At 38.4% G+C, this 16,220-nt stretch overlaps 4 protein-coding genes across 13 annotated transcripts in view; 2 read left to right on the top strand and 2 right to left on the bottom strand.

The window, feature by feature from the left end:
• Positions 1-9,274, bottom strand: part of lilli (AF4/FMR2 family member lilliputian) — a 41,441-nt gene extending 32,167 nt beyond the window's left edge. For 3 of the 8 annotated variants that reach the window (XM_070277769.1, XM_070277776.1, XM_070277775.1), the window contains exons 1-2: positions 8,623-9,274; positions 4,380-5,504 (exon numbers count right to left, since the gene is read on the bottom strand). Coding sequence is in view for 1 of the 8 variants with exons in the window: in XM_070277775.1 (XP_070133876.1) it covers positions 4,380-4,414 (35 nt within the window). In the remaining 7 variants the exon portion in view is untranslated. Of the gene's footprint in view, positions 1-4,379; positions 5,505-6,645; positions 6,950-8,622 lie in introns of those variants that run through there. The other 5 variants (XM_070277771.1, XM_070277770.1, XM_070277774.1 and 2 more) reach the window with 5 other exon arrangements.
• Positions 1,650-3,169, top strand: LOC138925803 (uncharacterized). Its single transcript, XM_070277248.1, has 2 exons — positions 1,650-2,062; positions 2,186-3,169. Exons 1-2 carry the CDS (start codon positions 1,683-1,685, stop codon positions 3,075-3,077), a joined length of 1,272 nt encoding a protein of 423 aa, XP_070133349.1. The 5' UTR covers positions 1,650-1,682; the 3' UTR covers positions 3,078-3,169.
• Positions 9,275-9,852: 578 nt separating the features above from the next.
• On the top strand, positions 9,853-14,567 carry NTPase (ectonucleoside triphosphate diphosphohydrolase NTPase). Of its 3 annotated transcripts, none has more exons than XM_017241650.3 (4): positions 9,857-10,164; positions 12,399-12,543; positions 12,733-13,862; positions 13,922-14,567. In XM_017241650.3, exons 1-4 carry the CDS (start codon positions 10,135-10,137, stop codon positions 14,012-14,014), a joined length of 1,398 nt encoding a protein of 465 aa, XP_017097139.2. In that variant the 5' UTR covers positions 9,857-10,134; the 3' UTR covers positions 14,015-14,567. The 3 variants fall into 3 exon arrangements, with proteins under 3 accessions (XP_070133926.1, XP_017097139.2, XP_070133927.1); XM_070277826.1 differs by lacking the exon at positions 9,857-10,164 and adding an exon at positions 12,000-12,312; XM_070277825.1 differs by having other exon boundaries at positions 9,853-10,164; positions 12,399-13,862.
• Positions 14,079-15,945, bottom strand: RabGGTb (geranylgeranyl transferase type-2 subunit beta). The gene is made up of 2 exons (XM_017241652.3): positions 15,184-15,945; positions 14,079-15,126 (listed from the first exon to the last, which is right to left on the bottom strand). Exons 1-2 carry the CDS (start codon positions 15,779-15,781, stop codon positions 14,699-14,701), a joined length of 1,026 nt encoding a protein of 341 aa, XP_017097141.2. The 5' UTR covers positions 15,782-15,945; the 3' UTR covers positions 14,079-14,698.
• Between the last annotated feature and the right edge of the window lie 275 nt (positions 15,946-16,220).

Raw genomic sequence — 16,220 nt, 5'->3', positions numbered from 1 at the left:
TTCTTAACTGAATTTAATCTAAAGGGAGGTCCCTTTTAGGGAGATGTTTAGTTTATTGATGAAACAAGTTATAAAATATTACATTAGTATCGTACACTTTTTGATGTATTTCTTTATTTTTATCAAGATATATCTATATATTCTATATTCCTGTTTAGTTCCTCTATGAATTCTTCCTCTTTTAAATGGATTCCTGTTCAGTTCCTTTGTGAATTCCTTCTCCAAGACATCCTTTTTATAAACTTCTTGCCTTGGAATGACATAATTATCTTATTTAATTTCAGATATCTACAAAAAGCATATATATCATAGTTAATAGATTCTTGTATAATTTACCTGTAAATTCTTACTGATTGGAATGGATTCCTAATCTTTTCCTCTATGAATTCCTCTTATGAAGTCAAGAAGTCTTATCAAGTATCTATGAAATCACCTCTTAAAACGTCTATAAACTGTGAACGTTTCCTACTGTAACCTGAAGATTCCCTAAAAACTATTTAATGACAACACAGAATATTAAATATTTTCTCAGTATCTACTCCTTTGTTTCATTTGTTTACTGAAAGTTTAGAAAACTACAAAGAGGACACTTATCATAGTTTGAGAGATTCCTGAATAGTTCTTCTTTGAATTCCTCTTATATGAGTCCCTCTTTAAATCTCTATAAACCTAAAGATTCAAAATAAATGGATACTAAATTTGAGAATACACAGAATATTAAATATATTATCAGTATCATACTCTTTTGGTTGATATTTAAAGAGTACTTGTCTGTACTTTTAGAGAGTTCTTTCTCTTCTTTCAGAAGAGATAAAGATAAAGTCTTTCTCTTTTGAATGGATTCCTATACAGTTCCTCTGTGAACTTCTCCTCTATTAGTTTCTACTTATCACCACATTCCAGATTAATTTTCCTATGAATTATTTTTGTTTGAAATGGATTCTAGTTTAGTTCTAAGAGTTTTCTTAATCAACTTCATGGCTTTGGTGGAATGAAAAAATTGGGCTAACAAAACTACAAGAAGGAAAGCATATTTTTCTGCAATTGGAATACTTTTTTTCCAAAATACCCTACTAGAATCTAAAACCCTCAAACACCTATGTATACAAAGTTAAAAAAAAAAAGACTTTATTGGACTTTAAATAACTACTTGAGCCGAAGTTGACATACCCTTGCAGTTAAAACCGGATATATATCGCTAAAATCGAATATAGTTGGCCGATCCTTATGAGAATATTATAATTAAACCTATTAATTACAATACAAAATCTAAAAAAGGTCCCAAGCTTCTATCTTTGAAAATACCGGAAAGACTGACATGCTCATATCAACGCAGAAGGTGATCCTGATCAAGAATATATGTATATACTTCATGCGGTAGAAGATGCCTCCTTCACTGCATTGCACACTTTAGCACAAAATTATAAAACTTTGTAACTTGTATAAACCATATAACTTTTTTATTTTTGTACAATTATAAAGATATCGAAAGTCAACAAGTCACACCCTGTACAAAACTCACAACCTCTCATATTTGTCATCACTGATTTTAAAAGCTTTTCTAGTTCCAGCGATCAACGATAACAGCTGTCCACTCGGCAATATACAATATACAGTCTCGCCATATTCAGTCAGTCGGTTATCAAGTTTCCAGCTGTCAAGTCTAAGCGAGCGGATTAAGTATGAGCGAATCGCCTATAAATAGCTCTTCCTCGATTGCAAAAAAACGCAAAATCAGTGAAAATAATGCGGAAGATTCAGCTGCGCCCTCTTCAAGCTCCCAAAGTGTTTCATCCAATATTTTAGTCCTGGACAACGATTGCCTAGAAATAATTTTCTCACTTCTAAGCTTAAAAGCTCAGTTGAATTTTTCACGTTCCAATCGCAAAATAGAATGCATGTTCAGGAACTACGCCCAGAGGAAGTACAAACACATCACTGAAGACTTCAGCTACCACCTCGAGGCATCTGATCTGGAATATCTATTGGAACAAGTCAACGATCATGTTATCAGCTTTGAGTCACCAATTCAGCGCTTCTTCGGAGACAGGGAGCAGTTGGGGTTAGTAAGAATGCACTGCCCTACGCTGCGGCGCCTCACGATGGCTTTCACGGAAGACCATTGGGAGGACTTGAACCAATTGAAGAATTTAAACACTCTTCATGCCTCTTTACAATTTAGTAGCAATGATGTCTTCGAGAAGTTCTTCTTTAATCTATCAGAGAACCTACCGTGTCTGAGAAAGCTAGTCTTGGAAGCTCCCGACTACAATGGGGAAGGACTCCACGTGCTGGAGAAACTACAGAATCTAGAGATAAATTGCGAATTAGATGCCAAATACCTGACCGATTGCTGCATCAAGATGAAAAATTTGAACTTTCTTAAAATGGGAAGGTGCACCAAAAACCTTAACAGCGAAAACTTCTCCACGATTGTCGCGAACTGCCGGAACTTGGAAACGCTTGATTTCCACGATAACGAACTTCTCGATAATGTGGCATATGAAAGGGTTTGTGAGCTGTCCCGCCTGAAGCACCTAATAATGACCTGCCCACGTTTCATCGAGGGACTTCACCCGAGACCGGGTTTCATCGAGGGACTTGTACGTAGGACTGGCACTCCTCTAGAGAGCCTCATTCTGTATCACTCGAATCTGCGTAAGGAGCAGATAGAGCATATCTGTGATATTACTTCCCTTAGAGAACTCTGGGTAGGCAGCGAAGACGATGATTTCAGTGTGGAAGGCTTCATGAAGCTAAAGTCTCTTGAATACCTACATCTGGATATGGAAGGCATTACTAATAAGCACTTGTTGGAACTGCTTCTTGGATGCCCACGCCTACGGGTCTTGAATGTGTTATATTGTTTGGATGTTACTTCCGATTTCATTTCTTTACTAAATCTTTCTTCGAAGAAGCTTAAGGAAACCAATCGTGAAAAAATTTCAATATATTTAGATGAGTCTTCTGTGGATTGGGAAGAAAACTCCAGCTTTAAACTCGACAACATTCAAATCATAAATGGCGCTCTTTGGGAAGCTCCTATTTTAATAGAAAAGGAGCGCAATATTCTATAACAATTATCCCGACTCCGATAGCTTTTAATATAATTCAGGAGTACTTCATTCATACCTTTAGCCACCCAATTACAGTGAATTATATAAGAAGTATGAACAAACATTAATCAATAAAAATCGTAAAAATAAATAATTTTTGTAACTAAATTTTGAAATAAGGGAAATAAACCTTATCACACAAGGTTGGAAATTTCTCTGTCCGGCCTCTGCCATAGCCCCCGGGGATCCAAATCTACTTCCCCCCTTTTTACACAGATAGTCCCCGAAAATGTAGAATTTTCGTCTTAGATTGACAAATCAGCGTAAGTTGCTCTCTACATTCAGCGTATACACTGAAAACAATGGAAAACAAACTTAAAAATAATTGAATGAAAATGAAAAATATTGTCCCGACTTGTTGCGTTTTTCCTGTTAATTTTCTTTCGCTCCAGCAACATATATAATTTATTTGGGTCCAAAATAATTTCATAAGCAGCGCACTCTACGATTCGCTCAGTGCAGAAATTCGATTCTCTCATCAACACATTCTTAATTTGCTCATATCAACTCAGGAAGTGATCCTGATCAAGAATATATATACTGTAAAGGCTTGGAGATGTCTCCCTCACTGCGTTGCACACTTTTGACCAAAAAATATTAAAAAAAAAAAAATAGTTTAAGATACAAAAACCAACTCCCCTCCCCAAGTCCCTAAACAAGACAGAGTTAATGAGAATTTAATTACACTAAAATTGAATAGTTTGAGATTCATTTAAGGTTTAATTCAAACACACCTCCCATCTCCGAAAGCTTCTTAAAACCGAATTTCTTACATGTTAGAGGTCTTAGGGGGGAGGGGACCCAAAACACAGACGAAAGCATGGGCCAGAGAGGCAGCAATGCAGTGGGAGGTGCTGCTGGTGCTGTGGAGACGTCTGCAAGTGAAAGAGCAGACCGACAAAAAAAAACCCCACAAACTTGGCTCTCTCTCTCTCTCTCTATCTGTCTCACGCTCTGTTTATGGCATGGCGCTAAAAGCAACTGAGGGCCGTTGTTTTTTTTTGTTTTCTTTCAGTTCTTTTATTTTATTTTTGTGGGGACTGCTATTTATATGTATCTATTATAGCGATGTGCATGTGCTTGTTTGTTCTCTGGGCAGTAAATGTGGGCGTACAATTTTCAATTATACATTTTAGTGGTCGGCCGCATAGCCCATTGACTGAAACTGAGAGGAAAGAGTCGGTCGTGTTTCTACTATTTTTCTAATTTAAATAAATCTATCATATACTTATCGAATTAATAATAATAAAATAAAAAACTTACCGTGGCTTAGTTAATTTTTTCATATGTATATCCATATCGCGTTCCCGTAATCCGTAATCCCGTCGTCGCCGTACATTGGCGTCTAGTTAATCCAAGGCGCTTCGATTCCCCAGCGTTATTCCAAAGGAAAGTTAAGCTAATACCTCCCTTAAGTCGAGATAATGTTGATGGTTTTCCGATTTGAAGAAAACTTAAGTTTGCGATGGTTATTAAGCACCGCATCAGTTGTTGTGTTTGTTGCTGTTGGCAGGTTGTTAGCTTTATCTTTTATTATATATTTTTTTTTATTGTAGATTTTTTATATTTTCGGTTGTTTTTAATTTGAATTTTAACATTTAACAATTTAATTGATAATTATTGATAATATTGCTCGATTCGCTGTTGGTTGTTGTTGAGGTTGCTGTTGTTTAACAAAGTTTGTTTTGTTGTTGTTTGTTTGTTTGTTTGTTTGGTGTTGCTTAAGCACTTGGGGCGCATTTAAAAAATTTGTTATTCTCATTGATTATAACCTATGAATAGTAGGGTAAATGGATTTTAATATTCAAAATTTTTTTATATTTATAATAGGTTCTTTATCTTTTTTTTTTTTTGTAATTTGCACTTGTTTTTAGTAATCTACCTTCTCTTTTTTAATGTAATATTTTACGGATAAAGTAATTCCTTAAAGTAATCGCGTTGGTTTAAGCTTCTAGACTCCGTGGATTGTATAAATTGTTTTCTTTTTTTCGTATAAGATACTTTTTGTTAAAATGTATATGATATAGCTACATAATTATCTTCATTAAGATTTGATTGCACCGTTATAATTTAACGCACTTTTTTTTGTGAATATAAATCATTAATTGTTAGAGCTATAAGTAGGCTTATATGAATCATGCGTGTATATGTATTAGCTATTGGAAGGCGGACTTATAGTAATTAGCTAATTTCTGCTCGATAGGTTCACCTTTTCATATTCTTGTTTTTTTTTTATAAAGCTAATAGCTACGATATCGTTATAATTCAATTGATAATAATCGCTTTGTTCTACTATAAGGTTAACTTTTTTCTTATTACTAATTTATGCTTGTATTTTTTTTTTTACTTTTTATTGCTTTTATTTGAGGCGATTTTAATGGGGGTTTTCTGAAAATATGAAAAGGTTGAAAATAATGCTGGGAATAAAGGAATTCCAAGTCATCAAAAGTTCGTCTAAGATCTAGCCCTTGATATGATCACGGTTTAGTGTCGATAGCCCACTAGAGAACCCATTAAGATACAATGTTGTTCAAACCCTTGAGATTTGTATTTAGTTTTCCAAAATATTCTCCTCTTACGACATATCCTCTCTCTTCCAGCTGCGACAACAGAACGCCACAAAAATAAAAAAAAAAATAAAAACCACATGCAAGGACACACACACACATGCGCCAGCTCTCTCTCTCTCTCTCGCTCTCTTTATCATTGTTGCTCTGCCGGCAACAGCTGTTGATCGCAATTGCAGTACTGAGCTGCACTGCACTGAGACACACACACACACACAGAGTTGATGGAAGAACAGCAGGTGTTAAATATAAAATCAAAAATGTACATATCATAAAAACACCAGATGAACGAGAAAATTATCTTGATACTCTCCGGAGAAGCTTCGTACTGGTTGCTCTTATTGTTTTTGTTTTTTTTTTTCTTGTTTGTTGTTGTTCCTGTTGTATCTCGAGCACATTCATTCATTATATGTACAAGTGTTGTTGTTGTTGTTGCTCTTGTAGGAGTAACCAAAGGGCAACGCACCGCTTCAAAAAAAAAAAAATTGTTCCTTTGCTTTTGCCGAACAACAACAATACAAACAACAAGAGCCAGCAGTTCCGTTAGCCGCAGCGAACGTGCGAACAATGAGCGAGAGAAAAAAAAAAGGAAAGACAGAGACGGAGAGCAACACAAGCACACGGTAGAGGAGGTTCAAGTGCCGTTTGAAAAATTGACAATAAAAAACGTTCCGAACCGAAGTCAATGCGCATTTCACTTTTTTCGCTTGCCTCTTGTTTGTCTCTTCTTTTTCGTTTTCAAGTTATATTTTTTTTTTTTCTTCTTCTGTTCACTCTGGTATAAAAATGAGAAAGCGAAATTGTTGTTGTATTTGATCTGTTGATTTCTTTTTGAATTTGTTTGTTGTTTTTATATTTATGTACATATATTTAATGATTTGCATTGAAATAGCGCGCCAGGGAGGACATTTTATAAATATTTTCCATTATATTCACTTTTTTCACGGATGGAACTTACATACATACGTTTTCAACATTTCGACTACATTTGCTTTGGCTTTTGCTTTTTCTTTTACTTTGCTTTTGATTTTGATTTTGCTTTTTCTTTACTTTTGCCTCTGAACTTTGCACACTGAAAAAACATTGATTGCACACTTCATTTATAATTAAAGCACTTTTATTGGAGTAGAATTAGAGGTTTTCGCGTATGCGGCGCGTCGCGGTTGCTAAATGGGAATTTATGCGATTTTTTTGGCAAAATTGTTTGCCATTTTTGTAATTTCGATGCGACCGCTATGAAATCCAAAACAGAGTGAAGAGTTCAGCCGAAGCTGAGCAGGCCAACGCAAGAGAGAGAGAGCCAAGAAAGAGAGGCACCAAGAGAGAGAGAGAGAGTGTGAGCATGCTCAGGGAGAGGGAATTGTTGTTGTCAATTAATGTTAGTGTTGCCAATACATTGGAATTTGAAACCGTGCGAACAACAAAAAGGGAAAACGCTACTGCGGATCTTCAGGTCCGGATGGGAGATTGTTTTGAAATTTGAATTCATGAATCAATAAAAATTAGTGACGTTGTCACTGGTTTTTCATACCGTGATTTGTTTGTCAGGGGAGTGGGTAGCTGTGGGAGTAAGTTGGAAATAGAACTTTGGGGCGAGAGTCCAATTGGATGAGTCGGCGATCTGTATCTTACAGGATATCTCTTAAAATAGGGAATTTTCTACTGAAAAAGGTTAAAATCTTTATAGATTTATCTACATTGGGGGTTCTATTGAAAAAACTATACTTTTAATTTAATAGAATTGATCCATTTCTTTTGAAAAAGTTTGCGTGGCTAAATGTATAACTAGTTTTTATGGTAAAAAGGTCTATCCGAGGGGTTCCGGTTTTGGCATTTGCATCAAATTCGATTTTTAAATATTTTCATAAATGAATATAAAAAATTACTATTTTATTTAGAAAGATTCAGTTTATAAAACTTCATAGCCTCATATTATTCATTAATATAATTCAGTCTGATCGTGAGTAACTCTTTTTATCTATAGATTTCTTTAGTTTGCATAAACTTTAACGTTGCGGTTAAGATTTACATATATACTTATATATATATAATCGTATGTACGATTGTTTGTCAACAAAAATTTCATCAGACCCCAAGATGGAGACTGGGATTTTAGTTCCAGTACGGTGCCTAATATTTGATTATTTGTTTTTCTGGGCGAGTGGACTATTGGAATGTCGGCTTTCAAACAATTAAGAACTGTTCTTATCAGAATTGCCTTGAGGTGTGTTTGCTGCCCCAAGCTCTCTTTTCTATTCTTTTATTTTAGTTTTTTTTTTTTTGTGTTCCGCTCTCCTTCGTCATCAGCTTGTTTTTTTTTGAATTTTTCGTCGAAATCAAGTATAAGTAACGGAATCGTGGGATGATAAGGAGGGTGGGCTGCTAAAAAAGGCTGCTAATTTTTGACTCTAGATAAGTTCTATTCGGTGCATACACCTAAATAATAAATTAAATACAAATTGAGACAAAAACAAAAACCGAGCCGACCCATCACATCACACACACACACAAATGCACCCAGCGCCAAAAGAGCGCGTCCGTCTGGTATTTGACGTTTATTACTTCGCAGTTCTTTTTGTTGTTGTTGTTGTTGTTGCTGGTGCTGCTGTTGCCTCTTTTTTTATTCTGCCTTTGCGCGCGAATTCGCTGCGCATAGCAAATTAAAATTAAAAGTTTTGCGAGAGAGAGAGCAACAAAAGCAAAGCCAGGAAAAACCAAAATTAATTTCTTTTCTTTTCGATTGGTGGGGTCAGGCGGGGGGCATATGGGGGAGGAGAGAGCACTGGCTGGCTGGCTGACTGACTGACTGGCTGGAGAGAGGCAAAAGAAAGAGAGTGAAGGCGAGAGAGCCATGACGAACTTTTGACACATTTGGCTGTGCTTAACCAATTTTGTTTATAACATTTGGCTTGTTTTTTTTTTGGTTTTTTTGCACTTACCTTTTTCTGCCAAGCTGCTGCGACTACAACTTAAAATTTAGTTGTGGGCAAATTAAAAAATGTTTTAACATTATTTAACACAAATACGCACACATTCACCCATTTTTCAGTGTAGTAATTTGTTGTTGTTGTTGTGATGGTGGTGGTGGTGGTGGTAGTGGCGATAAAGCCTTGTGGTTGTTTCGTTGGCGGTAAATTGTTGTTGTTGCTGCTTCCAGCATTTTCAGCGATTGCCGACCGATGCACTTTTCACATTTTATTGGTCAAGTTTCTACCATTGTTTTATTTTCTATTTTGTAGTTAACATAAAAAACGTACGCGAAAATGCAATCAAAGTCGCTGGTACACGCACACCATCAAACGATTGCACACACACACACACACACAGCAACTAGTGTAATTCTGCTGTGCGAAAGGGAGGCACAGAGCGCTTATGAAAAATGTTTGTGCAAGTTTCCCGAAAAGCGATTTCCACCGGAAAATCTTCACTGCACTCGCATTCCGGGCGGCCCCGTTAGCCTCTTGGTCACTTAATAGGTTTAGTTTGCATTGTTTTAAATGGGGTTTTAAATTATATTTAGTTGCGTGTTTTTTGTGGGGAAGTGAGCACGAAAATACACATATCTAGGCCTAGAGGTGGGACTTTCGGTTCAAATGTATATATGTTTGCTTGTATATATAAATAAAGGTATGTGTATATTTTTACACGGGGGCTATCGTTATCGGATTTATTATCGAATTTTTTAATTTTTGTTTTGCTCTTAAGATTCTTTTCCCAACAGCGATCTGGTAGTTTGCCCGCAATTTCAAATAAGACAAAAATGTTAATTATGATAGAGCAGATGATGTTGGAAAATCATTATTTATTCTTATAGAATTAGAAGAATTTATGTAAATTAATACCCAATCTAAAATTAAAGAAATAGCATTATTTAGAAACCTTTTGTATTGTTTAATTTGAACTATAAACTGACACGGGGTTTGAACAGATAGCGGTTAATAAAAAGTCTAAATTATAGACTTAACTGTGTAGATATGGGGATAAATTTTAAAAATACCTTTGTTTTTAATCAAGGAAAACGAACAGCTGATTTGAAATTAAGGCAACTGCTGTTATTAAATACTCTGGCAACGTTAGCGGCCAAAAAACAACAACAGCCCCGATAACAATTAATTCTTATCGATGATTTTATCGAGATTTCCCACCTCTATAAATAGCAGCTGGTTCCCACATTGGGGTTCGAGTTGGTTTTTCGTGGTTTTTCGTGCTATTTATCAGTGCGCACCACTATCTTGTTCGTTATTCATTTACCCGGTTCGTACATGACCGGTCCGCGAGAGAGCCGGAGAGATAACTGAGCGCACCTGAAAATATCTTTGTATCTTGTATCTTTTGTATGAGTTTTTGGAGTGATCGGCTTCGGACGTAAACAAAACAGTTTCGCGTTTTAACTAGCTATTGCGTTTGTCTCAACCATTAAGTATTTACATAATTAGGCGCAAAACAACAGAATGACAAACACCGATGTGCGGAAGAGAAAAGTAAGACAAAGTTCAAAGGGTGAAAAACAGCATTTGTTCTATGATCATTCATCGAAAACATTCATTCACACACACACTAACACACACACGTATAGAAAAGTGCCGACGAATCAGATTCCTGAAATTGTTGCTCTTTTGACGCGGAAGTTGAGAACTAAATGATTCGTACACCCATGAAATTAATTGTTTCGAGCCAAAAGTTGAAAACTATATTTAAAAAAATAACAATGTAACTTGATGAAATAAAACTAATTGGAGGAGGAGCAAGTTTTTAGGGGAAAATCTTTCTAAATGTTATATCCTTAATAAAAATTTTATTAAAAAACTCCCTCTAAGCTTAAAACACGTATCATCCACATAGCTTTTGTTTTTCTGATATGCAAATTAGTATTTAAATAATAAACATGTGCCTGGTACGACCTGTGGTGTTATAACATTTTGAAGCTTTCGTGGATTAGTTTTTCTTAATTTTTTAATCGTATCACCAACGAACATTTTGTTGAGGATCACATTATCCGACTTTCTCATTCGCAAGGTCATTTGGGGGCTAATACGAAACAAAAAAAAAAAAAAAACATCAAACAGTTCACGCGATTAAGTTGGCATCTATTCCCCACATCTAGCCAGACAACTTTTTATTTGCTGTCTGGGACCCCGCACGGATACACACGACATTTTGGGGGATCGTGAGGGATCTGTTAGATTGCACTTCGAGTGGGCGGTGGAACAGGATGAACTATCATCAGCAGGGGGAGAAGCGCCGGAACAGGTTGCAAGTGAGTGCGAACGTGGCACACTACTCCTCCCACTTGATCCAAATTATCTTTATTGTTACACTTGCCAAAAATCAAAGCCCATTTTACTAATATTTTTATCTTAAAAATGAGTTTAGATAAGGAAAAGGTCATGTAATGGCAATATAACTTCCAATTCATGAAATTAAATTATCAACGAACAGGGTTATCTTTTGGTTTTAAGACGATTTTCATTTATAGATAAATATTGAATATCATTCTTGGTTCCTTACTCATCGTTAATCGGCATTTAAAGCAACCACGTCCCCGGTTATCAATTGATTTATTGATTAGAGAACCGTGGGCCCCGACACAGATGTGCTTTACACCCAGAACGTTAAATATTTCAGATATTCGTACATACATATTTGTTCTTTTTAATAATTACCCTCACGTTTTGTTTTTAAAATAGTATACTAGAGAAGATAATGGATTCCCCCCCCTAATTGTTTGTCTAGTTAACAACCAAATTCCATTAGGTTTTTAAAGTATCTCTAGGTTTCTTTTCATTATTTGGCTCTATTTTTACGTCAGACTGTAGCCACTGAAGGAACATTTGTTTAAATAATGGGAATTTCGTCAGTTTTGTTTGTTGCCCTGGCCCAATATAATATTTAATCAAGCTAAAAGATTGTTGTTATTGGGTGCTTAGACGTTTTCACCTTATCGTTGTCATATCGCTCTAAGGTTATATGATAAGAAAGTCTATTCTACTGTTTCGCGTCCTACTGAAAATTGTGTAATTTAGCATGACTTTGAACTTTGAGAAATGAGGTTTTTTTTAGAACTTGAACTAAAAGTAGTATATATCTAGTACATATCTTAAATTTAATATTTCCAACGGCATAAGCGGGCTAAAGTAACCGGCATTATTGCCAAAGTGGCGTTATACCTACATCGCCTTTGGTCACACTATTCCTTTAAAGTTCCCTCAACTAGGGAAATTTTTTACCCATTTGGGAAATTTGTTGATGTTACCAAATAAAGAAAGGGGGCGGTGAATGCGCAGATTATTTCACGCCGCATGTGCCCCATGTCTAACGGTGTATAACACAACAAAATAAACAACAACAAAGTCAAGTTGGCAAATTTTCGCAAATTGCTTTTCAATTGGCGGACCTGGCGATAAAAGCCAAGAAACCCCAAAGAAAAATGACTATAACGTAATCATTGACGTTCCAACAGATAACAGTCACCGAAGTGGGCGGAAGGAAGCAAATATTTAAAAAAAAAAAAAAAAAGATCCAACAAAACAGCTGCACCTGTGTTGGCGACAAGTCAGCTACATAGGCAGTTATGCATAAATATTGTGACCCGAAAACAAAGTCGAGCCATGAAATACGAATATAAGCTGGTAGAGAAACATTTATTATTAAGCTCGATATTTGCATATATATTATATATATATTATTAAAATTCTATTCTTTATTAAAATTCCAGTTGGCCACCGATGAGAAGCCGCCACGACGAAAAGGCAGCGCTTCTCCCAATGGCGGCAACGGAGGAAATCGTGGCGGTACCAGCGGCCTCAAGATCTCATTTCTGTGTCTGATCATATCCGTGATCCTTCTCCTCTTTGTGTTCGGTGTGTATCGTTATTATTATTGTAATAATACTCCTGCCCCAAGAGTGCTAACTAAATCCTCTGACTTCCCCACTGTTACTGTTCCCTACTTTCATGTGGAACCTCATTTTCCGCCGCCGCCACCACCTTCGACATCGTCCCCACATCGTGCCGCCTTAAAAAAACCAACAACCAATCCACAAACTTCAGGCTTTGTATCTGAGAACGCCAGTCCATACCTCGCCCGTTTGGCCTCAAAGTTTGGATACAGCAAGGTGCAATATGCCGCCATCATCGATGCTGGCTCGACTGGCAGCCGGGTTCTTGCCTACAAGTTCAATCGCAGCTTCATCGACAACAAGCTGGTGCTGTACGAGGAGCTGTTCAAGGAGCGCAAGCCCGGACTAAGCTCCTTTGCTGACAATCCCGCCGATGGTGCCCACTCCATTAAGTTGCTTCTGGACGAGGCTCGGGCCTTCATCCCCAAGGAGCACTGGTCGTCCACGCCGCTGGTCCTGAAGGCCACTGCCGGTCTGAGGCTGCTTCCCGCCAGCAAGGCTGAGAACATTCTGAACGCTGTGCGCGAATTGTTCGCCAAGTCCGAGTTCAACTTGGACATGGACGCCGTGGAGATCATGGAGGGAACCGACGAAGGCATCTTCAGCTGGTTCACAGTCAACTTCCTGCTGGGACGTCTCTCAAAGACCAACCAAGCCGCTGCCTTGGACTTGGGAGGTGGCAGCACACAAGTCACCTTTTCGCCAACCGACCCCGAACAGGTGCCCATTTACGACAAGTATATGCACGAGGTGGTGACCTCCAGCAAGAAGATCAACGTCTTCACGCACAGCTACCTCGGACTGGGTCTGATGGCCGCCCGACATGCCGTCTTCTCGCATGGCTACAAGAAGGAGGACACCGTCCTGGAGAGCGTCTGCGTGAATCCCATCATTGCCAATCGTACATGGACGTACGGTAATGTCCAGTACAAGGTCAGCGGCAAGGAGAACGGAAAGTCCAGTGCCGAGCAGCCCATTGTCGACTTTGAAGCCTGCCTGGAGCTGGTGAAGAGCAAGGTGATGCCACTGGTTAAGCCCAAGCCGTTCACCCTCAAGCAGCATACAGTGGCAGCGTTCAGCTACTACTTTGAGCGGGCCATTGAGTCTGGTCTGGTGGATCCTTTGGCAGGTGGAGAGACCACTGTGGAAGCGTATCGCAAGAAGGCCCAGGAAATCTGTTCGATTCCCAACGATGAGCAGCCTTTTATGTGCTTTGATCTCACATTCATATCCACACTGTTGCGCGAAGGATTTGGTCTTAACGACGGAAAGAAGATAAAGGTGGGTTTAACCTTTTCTTATTATTTTTTAAAATAATAAATATTCATGTTTCATTACAGCTTTATAAGAAAATCGATGGCCATGAAATCTCGTGGGCACTGGGATGTGCTTATAACGTCCTGACTAGCGATGAAAAATTCAGTAATTCCTAACGCTCCTCCATAGTAGTCCATAGATGATGATATAGCAAAAAAAAAATGATAATTTTTAAAACGATTGTTAGCTGAAATTGTTTATATAGAGTGCCTTAAACGTGCATCGAGTATACTATTGATAGAGACCCTCAAATACACTCAGACATTGCCTATATCTACATACCTATGTGGTCGATAAAATTTAGTTTGTGCTCTGTACAATTTATTTCAATTGTCTCTTAATTGAAGCTGGAGCTGGATGGTGGACTGGACTGGCCGCTCTAACCCATACACTGTGACTGCACATAATGTTTAGTTTGTAATTCCAATTTTGTGTGATTCATACATATATTTTGTGTCGTGGGGCCGCCTTTTTTTTGGCCTTAACTCTATAACTCTACACTGGATTCCTCTTGTACATAACTTTACACCTCGGTTTATATTAATACGAACTATGTAAGCCAGCCTAGGACTTTAGAGAGAATATTTCTATTTGTTTTTCCATTTTCCACATATGCAAATGTTAATTTAGTTATTTTTTGCAAATCAATAAAATGTTAACGAATCTTAATTTTGTTTCTATAATAGATTACTTTATTTTAGTATTTAAAATTCTGTGTAGAGACAAGGTCTTGTTGTTGGAATTTTGGTAAAAAACGATTGGGGGAGGAGAGGTCTACAAATAAACTAAAACAAAGGTTCTCACGACCTCGCCAGTATCTGTGGCTTAATGCCTAGCCGATCTATAATATACTGCGGCATGCATAGCGTTGGGTTTATGGGCTTCAAGCCGGAATGTCCAAGCAGCGACAGGCCACCGATGCCAAACAGGGTGTGGAATATATCGGGCATGTTGCCAGTGCGATCGGAGAAGCCACCAGTTTCCAAATCCTGGCAAGAGAGGATGAACTGCTGGAGCTTCTCGGAACTGATCCAGTGCAGGCGACCCATAATGGTCAATGAAGCGAGCACCCACCAGGAGTAACAGACGTCAGGCAGCTTTTCCGGCCGGCCGTTAAGACCGCCTGACGGCAGCTGACGCTCGCACAGCCACCAGCCCAGCTTGTCCACGTCCAGGAGGTGCAAACGATTCGTTAGCGAGAAGAAACCCACGCAGCAGTAGATGAGGCCTACAATACAGAATTTATTAATCTTGGATTGAGCTCCATGGTTGGGTAGTGACTAACCTGCATGCGACTCGGCTCCCGGCTTGGATCCAAAACCACCATCTGTCTGATTGCAGCAGGATAGTACGAACTTGACCGCCTTCTCCACATCAATGCTCTGCTCCAGGCGCTGGAGCAGCGTCAGTGTGGCCACGGCACAGAAACTGAATCGAGTGTCCACTTCGCCCCACTTGTCTCCGAAGAAACTGCCGTCCGGTTGCTGTAATCCTACGACGAAACGCACCACAGCATCACAATCAATCTCATCCAGAGCATCGTAGGTGCACAGGATTTGCACCGCCGACAGGGTATACAACAAATGGGGATCGTGACCCTCGCAGGGAGAGAATCCTCCAGTGGTGGGGCACTGACACCGCTTCACAAAGTCAATGATGAACTTTCGTTCCAAGCGATCCAGCTGACCCATTATGTCCAGGGCAGTGGTGCCCCAGTATATGCCCGACATGCGCAAGAACTCTGTCATACAGTATTCGTAGTCGTCCTCCTGTTTTCCATGATTCTCAATGTACTCGACATGCTTCCAGAACTGCAGAGACTTGTTGCTAGCTTCGGCATCGCCACCTCCGTTTGTGGGCTTAACGAAGGTCGTGAAATCCATCGCTTATTGCTTTCAATTGGTTCGTCCTCTTCTCGGTGCTTGATTAAATGAATTAATTGTCGGGAAAACGGTGGAACACAGTTTTTGGGAGAAACGCAGCTGATTCATCTTTGCGATAGTTGGCAACGCGGTCAATTGTTATCAGTCAGCTGTTCGCTTCCGAGGCTTAACCAGGGGGATGGCATATATTGGCAAAAATAATTTGATTTGTTTGTTAAATTTATTTATATTACCAGGTTTTTACCACGTCGGTCTATTGTATTTTTTGCATCCTTGATTTTGAGAAGTATTTGTGATAGGGTCCCTATTGTACTTATTTTTTGCATCCCTGGTTTTGTGAAAGGGTCTCACTGGCCGCGCTTTGTCGAATGCTATTTTTCGAAATTCTTTTCCTGCTAATGGATTTAATGGAAACGAACAAGGATTTAAATATTGGCGA

Source organism: Drosophila bipectinata, chromosome 2L, assembly GCF_030179905.1.
Source record: "Drosophila bipectinata strain 14024-0381.07 chromosome 2L, DbipHiC1v2, whole genome shotgun sequence".
NCBI classification, from domain to species: domain Eukaryota; kingdom Metazoa; phylum Arthropoda; class Insecta; order Diptera; family Drosophilidae; genus Drosophila; species Drosophila bipectinata.
This window is presented reverse-complemented; position numbering and strand designations above follow the sequence as displayed.